We start from the raw sequence: 22,563 nt of genomic DNA on the forward strand, positions 1-22,563 counted from the left end.
AAATCTTTAGTAACTTGGGTGTGTGTGGACTATTGAGAAGGAAGAGGGGCACACAGTTCTACTTGCCTCCTGAATGACAGTAACTTGACAGTCCTACAGTCCTCCTCCGTTCCCTCTGAGACAGAGGCACAGAGAAAGAATATCGCTGGATAGAGGGAGAAAAGTAATGGTGGAGAGAATGTCATTGTTTTATGCTTGAATTGAAGGAGAGCTACCTTTGACTGTCCTTGAGTTGAAAAAGATCCATCTTATTTCCCCTTCTGTTTCTGTGGGGTGGGAGTGCGAAAGTGGACGAGTCCGGTCCCTCTTTGCCTTGCTGAGCTCCAGCCTCAATGCAGTGTTGAAAGGGAAATCCCAAAGAAATGTCATCACCTTCACCTCTTCATCTTGTTGCTTGGACATCCCTTCAGGCTGGAGACCCTGCTGTGGCAATGAAAGGGCACCAAGCCTCCAGGTGGACTCTGGCTTTTATTTTAGGGTCATTGGTGAAGAGTTGCAGAAGGCGCTTTCCTGCTGGACCTGAATCGTTTCCCATATTGTGAGGGTTCAATTTTTGGAATATGAGTCTCCCCAAAAACATCCTTAGACTTAGGTAACTTTGTAACAGGGGAAAGGTTTATTAGAGTATTTAAAGAGAATTCTTTACCTATGAAATTGTCCCATAACTTTTCTCCTGCTGCCAACGGGTCATTTCTTAAGGATCCCAGGGGCCTGGCTAGCCACGGAGAGGATCTTCTTTTAGTACCTCGACGTCCTCTCTTTCCAGTAAGGGAATGGTATCGTCCTCACTGGCTCCTTCCCACTCGGCATCTCTGTTTCCAAGGAAAAGAGTCCAGGGTCTCGTTGCACCTCCGTACCTCTTCTACTCTCCATCTCAATCTCTCCTGCTTTCCCCTTTCTACCTTCTCTTTCTCCTCTCTCAGTTGCCTCCTCCACTCGCAAGCCTCTGCCTTACCCCAGTAGGATGGACACGGGGGAATCTCCCATCTCCACCAGTAGTCCGCTTCCTCCCTGGGCACCCGGAGTCTCTCCCACTTTCAGGTCCAGGGATCTTGTGCCCAGATCTATTCCCAACCTGGGGATAATCCCCTCTCTTCTCTTTTTATCTCTGCCATCCCCGCCTCAATCTCCACCCTCTTTTTTCTTACCCGTTCCCTCCAAACGTTCTTCCGTTTGAACGGCTACTGTTAACCTGCACATTTTGACTTCTAAATCCTGGGTATCAGCACCCCTTTGTTCTTTTGTAACCGGGAATGGAGTGGGTGAGGCCTGTACCTCCCTTTCTGTAGTTGGTGGAAGGGATGGCACTCCAGCGAGGGGCTTCTTTCCCTTGCTTCCCTTCTCACACATATCAGAAGCTTGGAAGCCACTTGGTGTGTCAGCAAAACAATCTGCCCAACAGTCTTCTAAGAACCTCCTGTTAACCCAAAAAAAGGAGAAATCCTGGTGTATCATAATGCATATCTTCTATATTTATTGGTTTCAATTTTTTCCTTATTTTAAATTCCAGCGCTTTTGTACAAGTTTAATTGTTTAATGAATTTTTAATTCTTGTTATAGTTTAATTTTTTTTTGTTTTTGGTCTTTTTGTTTGTTTGTTTTTTTTGCTTTGAGTAAAGCTAGTTCTAACCTTATGAGCCTACTTAGGTCTCCTGACTGGGAGAAAAGGGGCCTACAAATGATGTTTACTTATTTACTGGAGAAAGGAAGAAAGAAACTGGCACATTCAGTCCCAGTCAAGAGAAGTCAGCAGGAGAAAGTATTCTGACAAGAGATATTACAAATGGATTTAGTTGAGAGATAAGCATGAAGTCATACCACCTCTGAAGTGCTGATGTTTTCCATGTGTGTTGTAGTTGTTGTTGTTGTGTGCTTTCTGGTTACTTCAGTTTTACTCCAACCCTAACGGGACTTTTGGGGAAGAGATCCAAGGAGTGGTTTGCCACGACCACCCTCCAGTGGGTTTTCCGGACTGAGGAGGGACTTGATCTCAGCTCAAATCACACTGTTTCTCCTGCTTGCACCTGAACTAAGGAGGCATGGCCTACAGTCCCAGAGAGGAAGAGAAGAACCTGAGAAGAAGGAGGAGGAAGAATCAGAATTTGAGCCCAGAACCTTCTCAGCAAAGATCCCAATTCTCCACTTTCTCCCCTGAGTTCTTCAGAGAAGCGGTGGGCTTCCACGGCCACCTGAAGTTCCTGTCTTTTATCCCAGGAAGTATGAAATCAGAGCATGCTATCAGAAACTACAGTACTTGGCGAAGTGGGGACGGGGTGTTAGTATTTTAAAATACTGAATTTATGGGATGTTGAAAAGATTAAGGAAGTTGCAAGGGAGGGAAAGTGATATTAAACAATTAAAAAGTGAACGTATGATTGATAAAGTGTTTTGTGAAGAAATTGTTTAGATGAGTTACAACTACTTTCTAAATAATTCTGCCGCTTACCTAAACAACGAGCTTGTTTAGGAACAAAATAGCATGGTAGAAGAACTTCATTCATTTGAGTGCTGGTTTTTTCTACAAAGCCTAAATAAGTGATAGATCATAACCATATATATTGTTCTGTAACCATTTGTTGACATTGATGTGATATGTCTCATGTTGGCTATACCAGTAGATCACTGGTTGACAGAGGTAGCCAAGGGTATCCCTGGTGGGTGCTAGCAACGACTGATAGCTCCAACGGCTGTCCACAGGACCTGTGCAATAAGAAGCAATGTTTGTATTATGATTCAATAATTGGTTTTTGCAAGAACACTGACTAATATATATACTGACTAAATGAATGGCCAAGCATTCATCACAACTCCACACTGTTGTAGGCAGGAGACGTAAGGGAATGGCAATCATTACGGACAAATTTCCTCCCTAGATTCTTTGGCAGGATGAGTATGTACACTTGTTTTTTCTCTGTGTCTAAACATGCTTAGAGCTAATTAGTGCTTTTTTTACTTTAGGTATTTTTATTCCTAATAGTTTTAATATTTTAAGTTTTAGACTATATTGTTTTATTTTCAAAAGGCTTTACAGTGGTGCCCCGCTTGATGACGATAATCCGTACTGTTAAAATCGCTGTTAAGCGAAATCGTCGTCAAGCAAAAGTAAAAAACCCATTGGAATGCATTAAAAACCAGTTAATGCGTTCCAATGGGGAAAATACCTGCTCGTTTTGCGAAGATCCTCCATAGGGGGAGCCATTTTCGATTGCTGTCTTCCAGAAATAGGTCTGGAAAACAGCGGAAGGCCATTTTGAAAACCCGATGATCAGCTGTAAAGATTGTTTTGAAGTGAAAAATCGGTTCCCGAAGCAGGGACCAAATCAACGTTAAGCGAAAAAAAATCATAGAAACATTGTTGTGCGATCGCTATAGCGATTGCAAAATAGTCATTGTAAAGCGATTTCGTCGTCTAACAGGGTTGTCAAGCGGGGCACCACTGTATACTTAATAGAGAAGCTCCTGTATTTTAAAATGTATGCTGTTGCAATTTTGAAACATGATAACATGATGAAAATATTTGCCTAAAGCTTTAGTTCAGTTTTCATATATTTCTAAGTGATATGCCCGGTTTTACATAATTGGAAGACATTTAAGTATTCATGCCTACAGTTTTTCATACAGCTGTAAGATGTTTGAACACTACAACACCTCTGAAATAATGTTATATATTATGCAACCTAGAAGAAATGTGGAAATAAAGCTTTTAGCAATAGTCAAGCTTTGGAGTTGCCTGGAATGCTTGAAGCAAATAAAAGATTTGTACCTAGATGCCCAGAGAAGTCAGGAAATGCTTGCCTGGTTCTATTCTGGTTTTAATCTTTTATTAATCCACGTCTTGGAGGATGTGGTGGCACTGTGGGCTAAACCGCAGAACCCTGTGCTGCAGGATCAGAAGACTAGCAGTCGTAAGATCGAATCCACGCGGCAGAGTGAGCTCCCGTCGCTTTGTCCAGCTCCTGCCAACCTAGCGGTTCGAAAGCATGCAAACACAAGTAGATAAATAGGTACCACCTTGGTGGGAAGGTAAAACGGCGTTCCCTAGTCACACTGACCATGTGGCAATGAAAACTGTCTTTAGACAAGCGCTGGCTCTACGGCTTGAAAACGAGATGACCACCGCCCCCTAGAGTCGGACACGACTGGACTAAAAATGTCAAGGGGAACCTTTACCTTTTTATAATCTCTGTTGAACTCCAGGGGAAGTTAGGCATCCAGTCAGATCTGAGAGTGCGACGACAACAGATGCCTCCTTGGTGGCCTGGGTCTTTGAGAAGACCATGTCCTTGCTACAAGATTACTGGGCCATGCACACCAATCTTTTCCTCCTTCTTAAGCATTCATGGAAACTCACGCCCCCTTTTTTGGCAACGTACGTAAATTGTGTTTGTATACATGTAGAGTAGGACCCCAGTATCCCTTGGGGATTGGTTCCAAGGCCACCCCTGCAGATGCTAAAAATGCAAAAGATAGCAAACGCCCTCTCCTGCTCACAAACTAAGTGAAGATGAAAACAACCCCTTGAGGCAAAGCAGTGACATCCCATGGCCCTGGGTGCAATATTTTTAGGAGTGCAGAAGTTGGACGGGCTTGGTGGCCCGAGGTGGTCTCTTCCCAGCTCTTTCTCTGCCCCTTTCTCTTTTTCCTCACCACCACCTCCCCCTCCTCTTGCCACTACCCTTCTGCCATCCTGTCATAGCCCCACTTTCATCCCACACAAGCTCCTCCTATGCAAGGCTCTCCTGCATCATCCCTGCCAAGGCGCCATGGTTCCTCTCACTCTTTTTTAAAAAAATCATTTTCCCTCCTATTTTTCCCAAAGATGAATCCAGGGAATCAGCAGATCCCGTGGATAAGAGGGTCCTGCTGTATTTCCTCTCACCCGCAACCATTTGCTCCCTGTGTGTGGCCAGGGACCTGGTGTGCTCCACTCCAGGAACTATTTATTTATTTATTTATTTATTTATTTATTTATTTATTTATTTATTTATTTATTTATTTATTTATTTATTTTAATTTAATTTAATTTAATTTAATTTAATTTAATTTAATTTAATTTAATTTAATTTATATGCCGCCCACACTACCCGAAGGTCTCTGGGCGGCTTACAGCGTTTAAAATACAATAAAAAGGCAAAATAAAAGGGCAAAATAATTAAAATGCAATTAAAATATATATTCTAAAAATTGCCATCAGACCCACATTTGATGTTATTTCAGTTAAACTACAGCAGCAGCTGTCACAACCCAGGGAGGTGTCCATCCCTGAGTTACGCCTCTGGGCTCCTGAGCTCTTTAAAGAGGTTGGGTGCTCCCTTCCCCCCCCCCCAGGCCTCCTTGGCAAAGGTGGGAAGGACTCCATGACCCCGACCGTCCCTCCCTGCCATCCATGCCTTCCTGAGGGGATTTCTTCTTCTTGAAATGTCCTGAGAAGCCTTCGAGACCCTCAAGTCAGGACCTGCCCCCCTTGCCTTCTCCCCTCCCTCGGTTCTTCGCCCCCTGTGGCTCTGTGTGTGTGTGAGAGAGGAGAAGGGCTGCGCATGTGCTGATGAAAACCGAGCAGTTCTGTGCATGCTGTCTGGGTGGGTGGGTGCAGTTCCCTCTGGCACGCACCAAGGGGGCGGGGCGGCCGTTGGTCGCTGGGCGGGTAAAGAGGAGGCGTCGGTCGTGAGGGGGTTGTTCATGAGGGGGGATTCTTTCCCCTCCCCCCTAGCCATCTCGCCTGGAGAAGCGCCTTCTCCCCTGCCTCCCCTCCGCCCGTTGTTCCTGGTGGGGGCTTGGAGGGGCCTTGAGGAGGGAAGGGGGAGGAGGGAGGAAGTCCTCCAAGGTGTGGGGGTGGTGGTCTCTCTCTCCCCCCTTTCGGGTTTTTTTTTCCCTAAGCCATCTCCCTCCTCCCTGCCTTTCCCTCAGGAAGTGCCTTGCTTTCTCTCCTTTTCCCCTCACACATGGTCTGCATCATGGGGAGGGGGGCGCTTTCTCAAGAGGAAGCCGAGGAGAATCGTGGTTTGGAGGTGGTGGTAAGAAGGAGAGGCCTCTTGTGAGTCTCTTCAGGCTCGGGCCTTCAGGGGATTGAGGAAGAGTTCTTCCTGCCTCCGAGTTTTTCCCTCCAGAAAGGACCAGGGCCACGGCAAAGAAGGTCCTCCAGATCCCATTCCCAGAGGATACCACAGGGAATGTCCCCCCAGAGGAAAACCAAGGGGGGCACACTGGCCACTCCAGAACTGGGTGTGTTTGGCATCTCTCTGCCAGTTTTATACTCCGCCTGAATCTCCCTCAGAGCGTCTGGTTTGAGAAGGGAGCCGGGTTTGGGCAAGCCTTGAGCTCGCTTCAGGACAATCAGGAAAGAAATGTAATAAACAATAAAATGATGGAACTACCCCTCCAAACAACAAAACCGTATGTGTTACTGTATAGCAAGTGACATCTCATGTATCAAAATGTACTGACTTCCTCCTCCCACCCAATGATTTTTTTTAAAATAGAAGCACAAGATTAGTAAAGGGGCCTTAGAATAGCAGAAAAGCATGGGGGGTTTGAAGGAATGAGTAAGGTTACCTGCCCAGGAAACTATAGCATGTAAGGCCTATTGCATGCTGGCCCATAAGAAGAGAATGCAGACCACATTGGAGCTCACTGTGAAAACAATTACAGTGGTGCCTCGCATGATGACATTAATTCATTCCAGCGAAATCGCTGTTGAACAAAAACGTTGTGATGCGATTTTAAAAAGCCCATAGAAACGCATTAAAACCTGATTAATGCGTTTCTAGGGGCTTGAAACTCACAGTCCAGCGAAGATCCTCCATAGCGCGGCCATTTTCGCTGCCTGTGCAGCGAGGAATCTGTCCAAAAACACAGTGGGGAGCCATGTTTTTTACCCGGTGGCCATTTTGAAACTGCCAATCAGCTGGCCGAAAATCGTCGTTTTGCGATGATCGGTTACTGAAGCAGGGAACCGATCATCGCAAAGCGAAATTCCCCAATAGGGAACATCGTTTTGCGATCGCTTTTGCGATTGCAAAATCTTCAACATCAAGCAATTTCGTCGTCAAACGGAGGCTCGCTAAGCAAGGCACCACTGTACATAATATTTTGTGGCAAAAACTGCTTCGATCTGCTATGATTTGGATGCTGCAGTTGATACAGGTCCCATGAGCCTGTGTCAAAGGACAGGTTTCAGTTTTTGCAGCCTAATGATGTGAGCAAGACCCTTGCACTTCATGGGTTATAACAGCTGCCAGAGGGAGACTGGTCAGGTGGAGATGGTGGAATTCTTCCTTGCTGTACGGTAGGATGCCTGCTCACTGTTTGCCTCAAAGGGGAGCCTGCATAATCAGGCAATTTCCTCGATGTCGGCAGTTTCAGAGATGGAAGCAGAATGCTCTGTAAGGATGCACTACACAGTTCACATTCTATCAAACCCATGTGCTTTCTTGTATTAACAGGCTGAAATTGGAAATGAGGTGGAAATGGAAATGGAAATTGCCTCAGATGAGAAACCACCAGAAACATTAACTCTTGTGCAATGTAACTTGCCTCAGTCTTTTTTAAGAGGTGGGCACAAAGTGCTTTGTCATGCTTTGTCTGTGTGGCAGCAAAGCTGCCTTTCCCCCACCCCCTCACTAACGCTTCCACACACCAGCTGACACATGCCGCTCCGTGCCTCCTCATCACATGATTCTCCAGTCTAGGCAGGAGCTGAGGCTTCCCTGTCCCACCTCCTCTGGCAGCTGACCACTCGACAGCTGCACAGGGAGAATCTCCATGCCACCTCCTCATCTGAGTGGTCAGCTGTGGGAGGAGGTGGGGCAGGGAAGTCTGAACTCCTGTCCAGAATGGAGATTCATGTGATGAGGAGGCACAGAGCAGGTGTGCTGCAACGTGGACTAATTGGGCCAAAGCATAACAAAGCACCTTGTGCCCATCTCTAGTGCTTTTGCCAAAACATCCACATTACTCTGTGATGTTTTGAACAACTGATAGCTGAGGAGCACATAATGTATAATGTATACATTACTGAAACAGGGACGTCTACTTTGGCTCAGGCAAGTCGTGAGAATGGCTGATGGTCAGATTCCAAAAGATTTCCTGTATGGAGAATTAGTACAGGGAAAGCACCCCAGTGGGAGACCACAGCTGCGATACAAGGAGATCTGCTTAGGAATGGACCTCAACAGATGGAAAACCTTGACATCTGAGTGTTCAGCCTGGAGGCAGATGGTGCAGAATGGCCTCTCCCATTTGAAGAGACACTTATTCAGCAGGCTGAGGCAAAGAGGCAGTCCTGAAACCAGCAAAATCAGGGAGCTGGACAGGGGACGGATTTAATTTGTTTTCACTGTGGAAGGGATTGTCTCTCTCGAACTGGCCTTCTCAGCCACACTAGACACTGTATCAAGATCTCTATTCAGAGCATGTTACCATAGTCTCTTGAGACTGAAGGATGCCTACGCACCAGCTGAGGAATGAAGGCTCCATCTCAGATAGGATAACTCTCCATAGAGACAGAGAAAGGGGCTAGAAGAGGCTAAGCTCTGTGAGAGCTACAAGGCATTAGTTGTCTGGTAGCTTCCTGACAGGTACTCTGTCTAGAGCATAACACACACGGAGACTGTCTGTTCCTTCAAAAACTAAACCTTGCCGCCGGATTCCTCATGGAGACACATCATGTTTTTCGTGTGTGTGTGTGTGTGTGTGTGTGTGTGTGTGTGTGTGTGTGTGTGTGTGTGTGTGTGTGTGTGTGTGTGTGTGTGTGTGTGTGTGTGTGTGTGTGTGTGTGTGAGAGAGAGAGAGAGAGAGAGAGAGAGAGAGAGAGAGAGAGAGAGAGACTAGAATCAACCCCTGCAGGAATAAATGTCAGCTGTGATGGACTGCCACAGACTAAAACAACCAAGGGGTGTTATAAAGCTTCATTGTGCTCCGAGGTCCTTCTTTCACTGTCATATTATTAACCCTGCTTGTAGGTTTTTCCCTATTGTTCAACAGTGTGTTTTGGTAATGTTGACACCACTCCTTAAATATCTCGTACACTTGAACATCATTTTAGGGTTGCCATAACTTCCACAAACTTTTTCACGATCTTTCATGCAAATAGGCTCAAAATTATCCACACTCATCTTCTCAGGATCCCTTTTCAATAATCATGGCTCATCCACAGAGGCCTTATTCCAGTCTAAATATTTATTTCAATATCAAGGCAATTTTTGTAAAATGATAAAGTTAGACTCATGTTAAAAATATCTCAGCAAAATCTTAGGTTTGAAATATTTTTTAAAAATCACAGAACCGAAGGCAGGGAGTTACACATATCACATCCTCCTTTGACAATTATCTTAAAACACATAAAAGAGTCCACTCACAACAACACCCCTGTTAATTATCTCCTTATTGTTGTAAAATGCCATCAGGAAGGTGGATTGTGCGTATCTTTTGGAGGAAAAGAAGATTTCCGTGGAGGGGATTCCCACATCTGAGGCCACCATAAAGTATTTTGTCTTACATGCATTCACAGATTCACAAAGGTATAATTCGACATCTAGGCTCTCACTGTGCCATGAACCGCTCTCTTCAGTCTCTTCACAAGACAGACAGGTTGATGGCGTTTAAGGAGATAATTTTGGGAGGATTTAAAGTTTCCCCTCTCTGTGCATCTGTCGATGTCTAATACGATGGGCTCTACAACGGAAGATTTCCCCACATTCTTTGCACTGATAGAGATTTTCTCCTGAATGAATTTGTTTGTGTTCCCCAGGATCTTTATTCAGACAGTAGCTTTTCCCACCTTCTTTACAATGATGCAATTTCTTCCCTGAATGTGAGTGTTGATGAAGTTTAAAATCTGAGAGCTGCTTAAAATTTTTACCACACTCTCTGCATGTATAGAGTTTTTCTCCTGAGTCAGTTGGTTGATGTACTGTGGCATTTGAGTTTTTGGTGAACTTCTTCCTTCGTTCTTTGAACTGAACGTGTTTCTCTCCTTTATGATGTTTTCTTAAGGTTGACGTAACTGTGGAGCTTTTCTCACATTGTTTATACTGATAGGGTTTCTCTCTTGTATGAATTCGCTGATGTACTACAAGGTTTGCCATCCGGTTGAATTTTTCCCCACATTCATTGCACTGATGAGGTTTCTCTCCCGTATGAATTCGCTGGTGTACTTTAAGATCACTGCTCTGGCAGAAAGATTTCCCACATTCTTTACAAGAATATGGCTTCTCCCCTGAATGCCAGCGCTGATGTCTTCTAAAATTTGACGGATGACTGAAACATTTTCCACATTCTTCACACTTATAGGGTTTCTCTCCCGTATGAGTTCTCTGGTGTACTTGAAGATCAGTGCTGTGGCAGAAACATTTCCCACATTCTTTACAAGAATATGGCTTCTCCCCTGAATGACGGCGCTGATGTACTTTAAAACTTGAGTAATGACTGAAACATTTCCCACATTCTTTGCATTTATAGGGTTTCTCTCCTGTATGAATTCGCTGATGTACTTGAAGATGTTCATTGCGTCTGAAGGCCCGTCCACATTCAGGACATTTGTATGTTTTCTCTCCCGTGTGTATTCTTTGATGTCTTTTAAGGTCTGAATGTTTCTTGAAGCTCATGCCACACTCTATGCACTTACAGCCTTTCCCTTCAGAATGCATTGGTTGAGGTGCTTTAAGGTCAGAGCTAAAGCATTTGTGTTTCTCCCCTGTGTGAAATCTTGTATCTTTTGGGCTCCATCTGAAATTTTCTCCATTCTCCAAACAGTGACACAGATTTATCTCGGCATGACATGTTGGACATTTCACTGGTCTTTTCTTCAGAGGGATGTTTTGTTGATACTCTGAGCTTCGAAGAGCACTGATGCTCCTTTTTGTTGTTTTTCCTATATCGTCTTCAGAGGCAATGCCACTCGGATATCTGTGAGATCTGTCTCTCCTCTGGTCTGCATGATTCTGCCTCAGGGATTCATTTCCGTCCCAACAGTTTTCATTTTCATCCTCCCCTCTTTCTGGCAATGTCCCCTGGACTCTTACTTCCTCCTCTTTTGCCTCATCTGCTCGAAGGAGAGAATTAATAGTGAATTGAGGATCTAGTGGGTTTAATGGGGAAAAGGTGCCTGAGAAGAAAGTTTATTGCGTTCATCAACCTGCTTTGTATTCAGAAATCTTTCTCATATTCCTTTCCTAAAGCATTTAGTTTTAGCTAAAGAAACAAGAAGTTCAGTGGCTATCAAGTGAACGGTAATACCCTGGAAGACAGGAACAAAATTAAAAAGGATCTTGATAAGCTGAAGCATTGGGCTGAAAACAACAGAATGAAATTTCACAGGGATAAGTGCAAAGTTCTCCACCTATGGTAAATAAACCCCACACAATGAACAGTTACAAAATGGGGGATACTTGGCTCAGTAATATGAATGAGAAGGTTTTTAGAATTGTTGTAGATCACACGCTGAATATGAACCAAGAGTGTGAGCTGGCTGCAAAAAAAAGGCAAATGGTATTTTAAGCCGCAAGGATAGTCTCCAAATCCCATGAGGAACTAGTTCTCTATTCAGCAGTGGTTAGGCATCATCTTGAGTTACAGCTCCAGTTCTGGACACTAAACTTTAAGAGGGATGCCAAGAATCTGGAGCCAATTGAGAAGAGAGCAACAAGGGTGATCAGGGGACTGGAAATCAAGTCCTAGGAGGAAAGATTCTCTCTATATATATACCTTGTAGATTCTGAGGGGCCTCTGAAATGAGTAAAGGAGCTTCATCTGCCTCATCCTCTTTTTGGTTGGCTCTTGCTTGTAGCTGCTTCTGTTCATCCTTAAGAGGAGCCTCTCCTTCCATGGGTGTTGATCAAAGGTCAACCCTCATCTGTCACCTTTAACAACAGAGCAGAAGCCTTTTAGAGTAACCGTCGGGACACCAGCCCTAACCTCAGTCATGAGTTCCTTTGCCTTCAAAGGGAGAATCTAATTCAGTTGTTCATAGATGGAAGCCATAATGCTACCACCTTACCCCATTAAGAGAAAATAATAAGGATGTGGCATTTGGATTTCCTGCACTCTAACTCCCTAAATTATCCAGGAATTCCTCCCCTGGAGTAATTTTGTAGACCCAATCCAAAATTTCAGACACCGTCAATTTCTAGACGTCAAGCTGAGTCTTAAGAAGCTGTACTATAGGTCTCCTGTTCCTGCCCCCCAAATCCGAGGGCACTGCACTTTTTGGAAGGCACTGTCTATACCATCACGTCTGCTGGCCAAGATTTCTGGGATCTGAAGTCCAAGAACATCTGGAGTCCCAAAGTTGGAGACCAATGGTCTATAGCAACAAAAGAGCTGTAAGATTACACCCAGGAGGCATTGCAACAGTAAATGAATGATGTAAGAAGCCCTGCTAGAGATGAAGAGAATGCATGTGTCTGAAGGTGTGTGTCTCTGAAACAGAAATCTCAGATTCAGGAATTCTGGGAACTGGCATCCAAAAAAATCCGAAGGAGATATCCCTCGAAAACTCTGTCTCCAGCCCGACCACAAGTATGTGTTACATAGAGACCGCCTCCCTCTGGCAATATTCGCCCATTGCAAATTTATCTCCTCTGTTTCAACATTTGTTCTCTCTCAGAAGCCCCACATTTTCCTCTTAATTACCAAGGTGACGCCCAACTGCCCAGGAAGGCTCACAATCCAGTTACAGAGAAGCAGAAAGTTTGGGAGAAACGAATTAAAACTGCACTCACCAGTGGGAAAATTTCTAGCAGCAAGAAACAGAGCAAAAGCCCGCACCCATCTCTGGCTAAGGTGCTGATGGTGGTCTGGAAGTCAGTGTTTCCTTCTGGTGACTCGTTACTAATTGCAACTCTTCTCTTCTCTCTTTTCTTTTATCATGCCCACATTCCCGCCTTGAACTTGAAAGACCTTTTCAATATCTTTTCTAAGGGAAAATGCATTTGAGAAGGATTTTTTTCTTTGATATCTTCATTTTCATGTTTTTATCACTAACCTTCCTGTTTTTATTCATTCATTTTCTCAGCTTCCACATGTTGTCCATGTTTGAGGGGATTTCAATAATTAAAGAGCACAAACACACACAATGGCTTAAATCCTTTGGCTTAGTGTAGTAAGTTGTGCTAGATTAGGCCCATTGGATCAGTAGGGCTTTGGTGAGTCATCTGCATAAGTTCCATTGATTCAAGTGGTCCTACTCTAGTACTCTAGGTGTTACTTCCTTTGCTAAAACAAGAAGCAACTCAAGTAGATCCATCTGAATCCATTGGCCCTACAGAGGAGTTGAATCTCCCGATCCCCATTTGCTGTTGGATTTAATACCTTGATTTTAATTTTTGTTCTCTAATTTATGAGTTGTAACCCGCTCATTGTAGTGCTGTGATACCAATTGGAGTGGAATAGGAACTGAATGAATGAATGAATGAATGAATGAATGAATGAATGAATGAATGAAGATCATCTCAACCCCAAGGCTAACCTGGCAGCAAAGCCCAGGTGTTCGCTTTCACTTGGCTGTGTCACCAGCTCTGCCATGCTTCCTCTGGATCCTGAAAGGGCAATTTAACCACTGAGCTCCAGAAGGTGGGCTACACCCCTCTCCCCACTCCCAGGGGGGGCTTTTTCAGTTATTGGTGGAGGATGGATTTTCTGACCGAAGAAAGGGTAAGTCTGGAAATGGTCCTCTGTTTCTGGGTCACCACGTGGAGGACCAAAGTACGGCGGTGGGGGGGAAATGAGGATGGTGTATCCTTTAGTGCTGCTTCTGAATCCAATCCCTCTCCAAGCTGATCCCTTAATTCCCCTCCCCAGCCAGCCCAGGTGCTGCTGCTTTGAGCTACTTTGGAAGAAAGGGGCTTCCACTCCCTTGGAGGCCTTCCTGTTACTTTCCTGCAAAGACAAGGAGAAAGTCAGAGCCACCCCCGAGATAATAATAATTACTCTTATTTACATGTCATCACTGTGTATATCACTTTTCTTCTGATTTTTCTTAATTGAAGAAAATAGCACAACGGGCAGCTAAGAAACATCCCCAAAAACCCAAGTAACCCATCCACCATCAGAACCCTATTTCTCAAACAGCACCAATTCTATCATGCAGCTACACCAGCCTAAGGGAAATGAAAGACCCTCTGCGAGCTACACACAAGTAGACCATGTCTGTGTGCCCATCAATAGTGCACCTCCCAGAATTTCATAGAATAAATAAATAATTTAGTTGGAAGGGTCCTATAAGGCCACAGAATCCAAACTCCTGCTCAGTAAAGGAATACAAATTAAGGGAGATCTGTCAGGTGGTTGTCTGAACTTCTCTTGAATGCCTCCAGTGTTGGAGCACTCACCATCCCTCAAGGTCATCATTACCTCCGTTGTCGTACTGCTCTAACAGTTAGGAAGTTCTTCCTGATATTCAGCCGAAATCTGGCTTCCGGTAACTTGAGCCCATAATCATGTGTCCTGCACTCTGAGGTGATGGAGAACAGATCCTGTCCTTCTTGTGTAGGATAGCCTTTCAAATGTATTTAAAAAGTGTTCTCCTATCTCCCCTACATCTTCTTTCCTCAAGGCTAAACATGCCCACCCGATTCTTTCAGTCTTTCCTCTTAGGGCTTGATTTCCAGCCCCCTGATCATCCTTGTCGCCCTCCTCTGAACTTGTTCCAAATTGCTGGCATCCTTCTTGAAGTGTGGTGTCCAGAACCGAGACACAGGACTCAAGATGAGGCCTAACCAGTGCTGAATAATGGGATTTGGAGACAATATGTCTGTTAATGCATCCTAAAATAGGCTTTGCCTTTTTTGTAGCCACATCACACAGTTGGCTCATAGGTATGGTACTCTCAGGAAAGTCCAACACCCAGACCAGACAGTGGGGGAAGAATGTCTCCCATCCTGGAGTGGACTGCAGGTTTTCTGACCAGAAGGGGAAATGGGTAAATCCCAGAAGTTGGGGTGAGGGGCTGGAGGGGTTTCCACAGATGACCTTTGATAGGCCTTGGAAGGCCACACTTGCTGTGCTACTCCTATTTATTCTCCTCCTGAAATCAGTTCTGTTTACATAAAACAATACCTGGTGGTCTACTCTCCTCCATGGCCCCTAAAAGAAAAAGAAGCAAGAATGGATGGGGATTAAAAATCCTCAACCTGTTTTGGAAGAATCAAGAATGGATGAGGCTCAAAACATGGCAAAACCCTCAACCAGTTTCGAAGAAGCAAGTGGTCTGAGCTGAGCTGGTGTTCAAGGGATTTGAACTGGGGACACATTTCACCTGCCGAGAGGGCTAGTGGGATCCTGGCTTCCAATCCCCAAATGGCAGGAGGTCTCCTTTTATTTCGGCTTCAGAGGTGCAAGGGGTGAGGTGCTACCCACCACACAAAAGGTTCAATGGGGGGGAAAAGACACACCACTCCCCCTGGAAGACCTCACTCACAAGTCTTCTTTCTCATGGCTCAGTGGATCCAAAATCTTGATTTTGAGGCCACCAAGAGAGAGAAACAATTACACCCCGCAAAAGTTCCCCCCAAAGGCCTTCAAAGCAAGAAAATGTGATCAGGATCTGGGCCAAATCTAGACCTGGAGGGGCTAGGTGAGAAGACACCCTCCCTGACCAGCTCCTTCCAGCTCCTGAAGTCTGGCCTTGGGACACGACCTGACCATCGCTGATTCCACCCCTTGGAGGGACAAGTCTACAGCTGTTGTGGTTTTTCCAGGTCTGAGGGTGGAGCTGATGGCCTCCTGGTGGCCCCTGGTCCATCTTCAGAACATTGTTTACCAAAGAGGAAAGGATCTAAGCAGAACCCATAAATTATGTTCAAGGCCCTCCATAGGATTAAGCCTATTGCAAACATGCATTATTCTAAAATACCTTGGAACTAACACGTTGCTGGTTTGTTTGCTTGCTTCTCATATTAAGGGTCTCCTCATAACTGGAAGCCTTCAAGTGCAGCTTATTTAGCTTCCGTTGGAAAGCTTTTTTTTCCAGCCTGGCTGGAGATAACTTTTAGGGGAAGAGGTGATAAGATCCTGGTCACTGTTGTTTCTTGTGGTTTCCAGATGCCATTGCTAGAAAAGTCCCACAGACATCTGGAATTATTTTCATACCCAGACCCTGATAAAGTTGCAACCCCTGGTGTTCTTTCCTAAGAACAAAGGCAGAGAATGTCAAGTGATCCAGCCAGATTCTTGGTACAACACGCCTCCACCTGAGGGGGACTGGGCTCGGCACCCATGCAGCGGCACCATTTGCGTGGTGAGGAGCGCACCCCTTCGGAAACCCACAGATGTGGAGAAGCACCCCTATAAGTTCAGCTGATTTGGGAAGAGAGTTTGTGATGGACAGTTATGGCACGTTTCCAGAGTTAAGTCTATTTGACCCAATTATGAACGGTATTGAACAACATGTAATCAATAAAGATGAAGTGGCTAAAATAAAGGAGACGTCTCCTGTAATATTTTCCACAAAAAATGAGGAGTTGTCAAAATTTGAATCTGATCCTGATCACAGTGATGTAGGATTTTGTGGTGTGACGTCCACTTCCTGGGACGTCCTCCTGCTATATTTTTATTGGCCTGACTTTACTAACACCTCCTCAGGGGTCTTAATCTCAGTGGTGTAACTTTCAGTGAGAAATCTCTTTGGAGAAGTGGCTGGTGCTGATTTTTTTCCCTCTATTGCACAAGAGTGGCATGAATTCCTGCACAATAAAAACAACAACAACAGGTAGCGATGTCTTCTTTACCTTTATAAAGTGTCACGTCTGAGTTACAGTGACCTGAACAGGGGTTTCCAGGTATGTGAAGTATTGAAAGAGGTATTTTACTGGTGCCATTGCCCCTCAGACAAACACTGGCCCGGAAAGGATTCGAATCCAGGTCTCCAGAGACGGTGACACTTCCTGGAACTGGCAAGATATAAGGGGAAGCCAAGCCGGGAGGATTGCCCCGCTGGAGGGCTAACAAGGCGCGTGCCACTCAACGGGGCATTAATTCGCACAACGGATTTCTCCCATGGGAGAGTGACAGGTGGCACAACTCCCCTCCCAGGCAGACCTAGGGCTGAGTTCAGATCCTGCTTCCTGATCCCTCAGAGAGACTCACCTCTAGCCAGCAGGAGGGCCGCTGTCCCGAGAAGCCACAGGGGCCCAGGAAGATCATGCATCCAGTCAGGAAAGCAGCCACCTGCCTCCAAACCCACCTGCATCGCTCCCCCACTTGTATGAAAGGCTACCCAGCAGACAGAAGAGCCGATGTCTGCTACGACTGGACGGGGAAACGCCTTTCAGCCAATAAAGAAAAAGGACCACAGGAGCGCCTGCCTCTCTGACACAAGTGGTCGCTGGGGAGATCTAAGGGAGATCTTTTTTCCCTCCTCAGTTATCTCAGTTTTCTTCCGTGTAACAGACACCCCTTGTTTTAGCGTAATGATTTTAGAAAAAGTTTCATTTTATACATGGAAAAATACAGTAACTTTTGGAAGTCAATTGCCTCAGATGAGAAACCTCCAGAAACATTAACTCTCGTGCAATGTCACCTGCATCAGTCTTTTTTAAGAGGTGGTTTGTCTGTGTGGCAGCAAAGCTGCCTTTCCCCCACCCCCTCACTGGCACTTCCACTCACCAGCTGACACATGCTGCTCTGTGCCTCCTCATCACATGATTCTCCAGTCTAGGCAGGAGCTGAGGCTTCCCTGTCCCGCCTCCTCTGGCAGCTGACCACTCGACAGCTTCGCAGGGAGAATCTCCATCCCACCTCCTCAACTGAGTGGTCAGCTGTGGGAGGAGGTGGGGCAGGGAAGTCTGGACTCCTGTCCAGAATGGAGATTCATGTGATGAAGAGGCACAGAGCAGCTGTGCTGCCACGTGGACTAATTGGGCCAAAGCATAACGAAGCACCTTGTGCCCAACTCTAGTGCTTTTGCCAAAACATCCACATTACTCTCTGATGTTTTGAAAAACTAATAGCTGAGGAATAAATAATGTATAATAATGTATACATTACTGAAACAGCGATGTCTACGTTGGCTCGGGCATGTCACGAGAATGGCTGATGGTAGGATTCCAAATGATCTCTTTATATGGAGAATTAGTGCAGGGAAAGTGCCCCAGAGGGAGACCACAGCTGTGATGCAAGGACATCTGCAAGTGGGATCTGAAAGCCTTAGGAATGGACCTCAACAGATGGAAAACCTTGACATCTGAGCGTTCAGCTTGGAGGTAGCATGGCCTCTCCCAATTTGAAGAGACACTTCTTCAGCAGGCCAAGGCAAAGAGGCAGTCCCGAAACCAGCAAAATCAGGGAGCTGGACAGGGGACCGATTGTATTTATCTTCAGCATAGAAGGGATTGTCACTCTCGAATTGGCCTTCTCAGCCACACTAGACACTGTAGCAAGATCTCTACTCAGAGCACGTTACCCTAGTCTTCTGAGATTGAAGGATGGTGTAGCGAACAGCCCTGCCCTCACCTATCTGTCACAGCTGAACAGTGGAGAAGGAGCCAATGAGAGGACAGAAGGTGGAGCCAAGGGGGGAGGGGGCTGGATATAAAGGCTGGTGTAGGGAGTATGAAGAGAGATTCTGTGAGTGAGAGACAGTGTGAAACTTAAATGTGAAATTAGAGTGAGTTAGAGGTCTGTAAGAACGCTGAATGGGACAGAGAGTTATTAGACATTTAAAGTTAAAGTAGAACTGGTACAATTACAAGTGATTAGCAACCAGTGATTTACTTATCAAATATTAATCATATGTTAACTTCCCTGATCTAATAAATGAGTTAAGTTAAGGTCTGAATGCTATTGAGGTAGCAATATCTGGTGGCAGTGCAGAAAGAAGAAGGGCGAGACCCTTGTGAAGACCTGAGGAGATAGGGGCTTCAGATGCCTACACACCAACTGAGGAATGAAGGCTCCATCTCAGATAGGATACCTCCATAGAGACAGAGGAAGGGGCTAGAAGGGGCTAAGCTCTGTGGTACCTACAAGGCATTAGTCGTCTCGTAGCTTCCTGACAGGTACCCTGTCTAGAGCATAACACACATGGAGACTGTGTGTTCCTTCAAAAACTAAGCCCTTCCACTGGCTCCCTCCATCATAATGGAGACAAATCATGTTTTACAACATTAAAGTGTTGTACAGGAACAAAAATTCCATATTTTTTGGACAACAACCTCAGTCCATAAGTGATGGAGGTGACAGAATGTGGGGCTCAGTCTCGGGAGACTAGATTCTGTATTCCTCCTTGGCTATGGAAACTCGCTGTGTGTGTGTGTGTGTGTGTGTGTGTGTGTGTGTGTGTGTGTGAGAGAGAGAGAGAGAGAGAGAAAGAGAGAGAGAGAGAGATCTACACATCCACACTCATTCTGTCAGGATCCCTTTTGCATAATCATGGCTCATCCAAAGAGGCCTTATTCCCGTCTAAATATTTATTTCAATTTCAAGGCAATTTTTGTAAAATGATAAAGTTTAGACTCATGTTAAAACTATCAGAAGACAGGAAGGTACACATATCACATCCTCCTTTGACAATTATCTTAAAACACATAAAAGAGTAAACTCAGAGCACCACCCCTTTTAACTATCTCCTCAGGAATGTGGCTTTTGTGTATCTTTTGGAGGAAAAGAAGTTTTCCATGGGGGAGATTCCCACATTTGAGACCACCATAAAGTCTTTTGTCTTAAATGCATTCACAGATTCACAAAGGTATAATTCGACAGCTGGGCTCTCACTGTGCCATGAGCCTCTCTCTACAGTCTCTTCCCTAGACAAGACAGGTTGATGGGGTTTAAGGAGATAATTTTGTGGGGAGTTCAAAGTTTCCCCTCTCTGTGCATCTGTCGATGTCTAATACGATGGGCTCTATAGCGGAAGATTTCCCCACATTCTCTGCACTGATAGAGATTTTCTCCAGAATGAATTTGTTTGTGTTCCCCAGGATCTTTGCTCAGCCAGAAGCTTTCCCCACCTTCTTTACAATGATGCAATTTCTTCCCTGAATGTGAGTGTTGATGAAGTTTAAAATCTGAGAGCTGCTTGAATTTTTTACCACACTCTCTGCATGTATAGAGTTTTTCTGCTGAGTTAGTTGGTTGATGTACTGTGACATTTGAGTATTTGGTGAACCTCTTCCTACATTCTTTGAACTGAACAGGTTTCTCTCCTTTATGATGTTTTCTTAAGGTTGACCCAACTGTGGAGATTTTCTCACATTCTTCATAGTGACAGGGTTTCTCTCCTGTATGAATTCGCTGATGTACTACAAGGTTTGCCATCCGGCTGAACTTTTTCCCACATTCACTGCACTCATGGGGATTCTCTCCTGTATGAATTCTCTGGTGTACTTGAAGATCAGGGCTGTGGCAGAAAGATTTCCCACATTCTTTACAAGAATATGGCTTCTCCCGTGAATGGGAGCGCTGATGTCTTCTAAAATTTGAGGAACGACTGAAACATTTTCCACATTCTTTACACTTATAGGGTTTCTCTCCTGTATGAATTCTCTGGTGTACTTGAAGATCAGTGCTGTGGCAGAAACATTTCCCACATTCTTTACAAGAATATGGCTTCTCCCCAGAATGACGGCGCTGATGTACTTTAAAACTTGAGTAATGACTGAAACATTTCCCACATTCTTTACAAGAATATGGCTTCTCCCCAGAATGACGGCGCTGATGTACTTTAAAAGCTGAGTAATCACTGAAACATTTCCCACATTCTTTACAAGAATATGGTTTCTCCCCTGAATGCTGTCGCTGATGTACTTTAAAAGCTGAGGAATGACTAAAACATTTCCCACATTCTTTGCATATATAGGGTTTCTCTCCTGTATGAATTCGCTGATGTACTTGAATATATGATTTGCGTCTGAAGGCCTGTCCACATTCAGGACATTTGTATGATTTCTGTCCTGTGTGTATTCTTTGATGTCTTTTAAGAGGGATGTTTTGTTGATACTCTGAGCTTTGAAGAGCACTGATGCTCCTGTTTCTTGTTTTTCCCATTTCGTCTTCAGAGGCAACGCCGCTCGGATATCTGTGAGGTACGTCTCTCTTCTGGTCTTCCTCATTCTGCCTCAGTAATTCATTTCCATCCCAACAGTTCTTATTTTCATCCTCCCCTCTTTCTGGCAATGTCCCATGGAGTATTACCTTCTTCTCCTTTGTCCCACCTGCTTGAAGGAGAGAATTAATAGTGAATTGAGGATCTAGAGAGTTTAAGGGGGAAAAGGTGGCAGAGAAGAAAGTTTATTGCATTCATCAACCTGATTCTTATTAAGGAAATCCTTCTCATATTCCTTTCCTAAAATTAAACAAAATTAAAAATGATCTTGATAAGCTCCAGCATTGGGCTGAAAACAACAGAATGAAATTCACAGGGATAAGTGCTGAGTTCTCCACTTAGGGCAGGGGTGGGCAATTAATTTCTATGGGGGGCACATGAAAAATTTGAGATGTGTTCGGGGGCCGAACCAATTTTATGTAAAAATAAAATTAAACAGTGATGTTATGATTGTTTTTATTTTTAACTTGTTTATCTTCAAAAATACTAAAGAGGTTTCTTGCAGTATGTTAAAGATAAGCAACTGATCAACTTTAGACAAAAAGGTATAGAAGGTTTTGATGTTCAAATCTCTCTGTGGGCTGGACAGTCTGCACTTTGCCCAGGTCTGACCTAGGGTAAAACACACACACAAATGAACAGTTACAAGATGGGGGATACTTGGCTCAGTAACATTATGAGTGAGAAGGATTTTGGAATTATTGTAGATCACACGCTGAATATGAACCAAGAGCGCAAGCTGGCTGCAAAAAAAGGCAAATGCTATTTTTATCTGCAAGTATAGTCTGTCAACAAGCTGGAGCCAGTTCAGAAGGCAGCAGGTGACTGGAAAACAAGCCCTAGGAGGAAAAACTCTCTCTCTATATATATATACCTTTTATATTCTGAGGGGCCTCTGAAAGGAGAAAAGGTGCTTCATCTGCCTCATCCTCTTTTTGGTTGGCTCCTGCTTGTAGCTGCTTCTGTTAATCCTTAAGTGGAGCCTCTCCTTCCATGGGTGTTGATCAAAGGTTGACCTGTAATCTGTCACCTTTATCAACAGAGCAGAAGCCTTTTAGAGTAACAGTTGGGACACCAGCCCTAAACTCAGTTATTAGTTCCATTGCCTTCGAAGGGAGGATCTAATTCATCTCTTTATAAATGGAAGTCATAATACTACCACCTTACCCCATTTAGAGAAAATAATAAGGATGTGGCATTTTGATTTCCTGCACTCCAACTCCCCAAATGTTCCCAGAATTCCTCCTCTGGAGTAATTTTGGTTATCCCAGTCTACAATTTAAGACACCTTCAATTTCTAGACTTCAAAGCCTAGTCTTCAGAGGCTGCACTATAGGTCTCCAGTTCCTGCCCCCCCCAATCCGAGGGCACCGTAATTTTTGGAAGGCAGTGTCTATACCATCACCTCTGCTGGCCATGATTTGTGGGAGTTGAAGTCCAAGAACATTTGGAGGCCCAAGGTTGGAGACCACTGGTCTATAGAAACAAAAGAGCTTTTGAAGGAGACATTCCGAGAAGAGACCTCT

General features: G+C 44.6%; 2 protein-coding genes across 2 annotated transcripts; both read right to left on the bottom strand.

Moving 5' to 3' along the window:
* Positions 1-8,667: 8,667 nt before the first annotated feature.
* On the bottom strand, positions 8,668-22,049 carry LOC140703930 (uncharacterized). The gene is made up of 2 exons (XM_078387948.1): positions 21,912-22,049; positions 8,668-11,041 (listed from the first exon to the last, which is right to left on the bottom strand). The coding sequence occupies exon 2, from the start codon at positions 10,644-10,646 to the stop codon at positions 9,624-9,626; it is 1,023 nt and encodes a 340-aa protein (XP_078244074.1). The 5' UTR covers positions 10,647-11,041; positions 21,912-22,049; the 3' UTR covers positions 8,668-9,623.
* On the bottom strand, positions 19,497-20,989 carry LOC144587384 (uncharacterized). The gene has a single exon (XM_078387903.1). It carries the CDS (start codon positions 20,977-20,979, stop codon positions 19,789-19,791), a length of 1,191 nt encoding a protein of 396 aa, XP_078244029.1. The 5' UTR covers positions 20,980-20,989; the 3' UTR covers positions 19,497-19,788.
* Positions 22,050-22,563: the final 514 nt, after the last annotated feature.

The sequence above is a fragment of the Pogona vitticeps genome, chromosome 2, assembly GCF_051106095.1.
Source record: "Pogona vitticeps strain Pit_001003342236 chromosome 2, PviZW2.1, whole genome shotgun sequence".
NCBI lineage: Eukaryota > Metazoa > Chordata > Lepidosauria > Squamata > Agamidae > Pogona > Pogona vitticeps.

Excerpts from the sequence above, each read along its gene's own strand:
- LOC140703930 (XM_078387948.1), bottom strand. The coding sequence starts at position 10,646 with ATGCATTCTGAAGGGAAAGGCTGTAAGTGCATAGAGTGTGGCATGAGC.
- LOC144587384 (XM_078387903.1), bottom strand. The coding sequence starts at position 20,979 with ATGGGAAAAACAAGAAACAGGAGCATCAGTGCTCTTCAAAGCTCAGAG.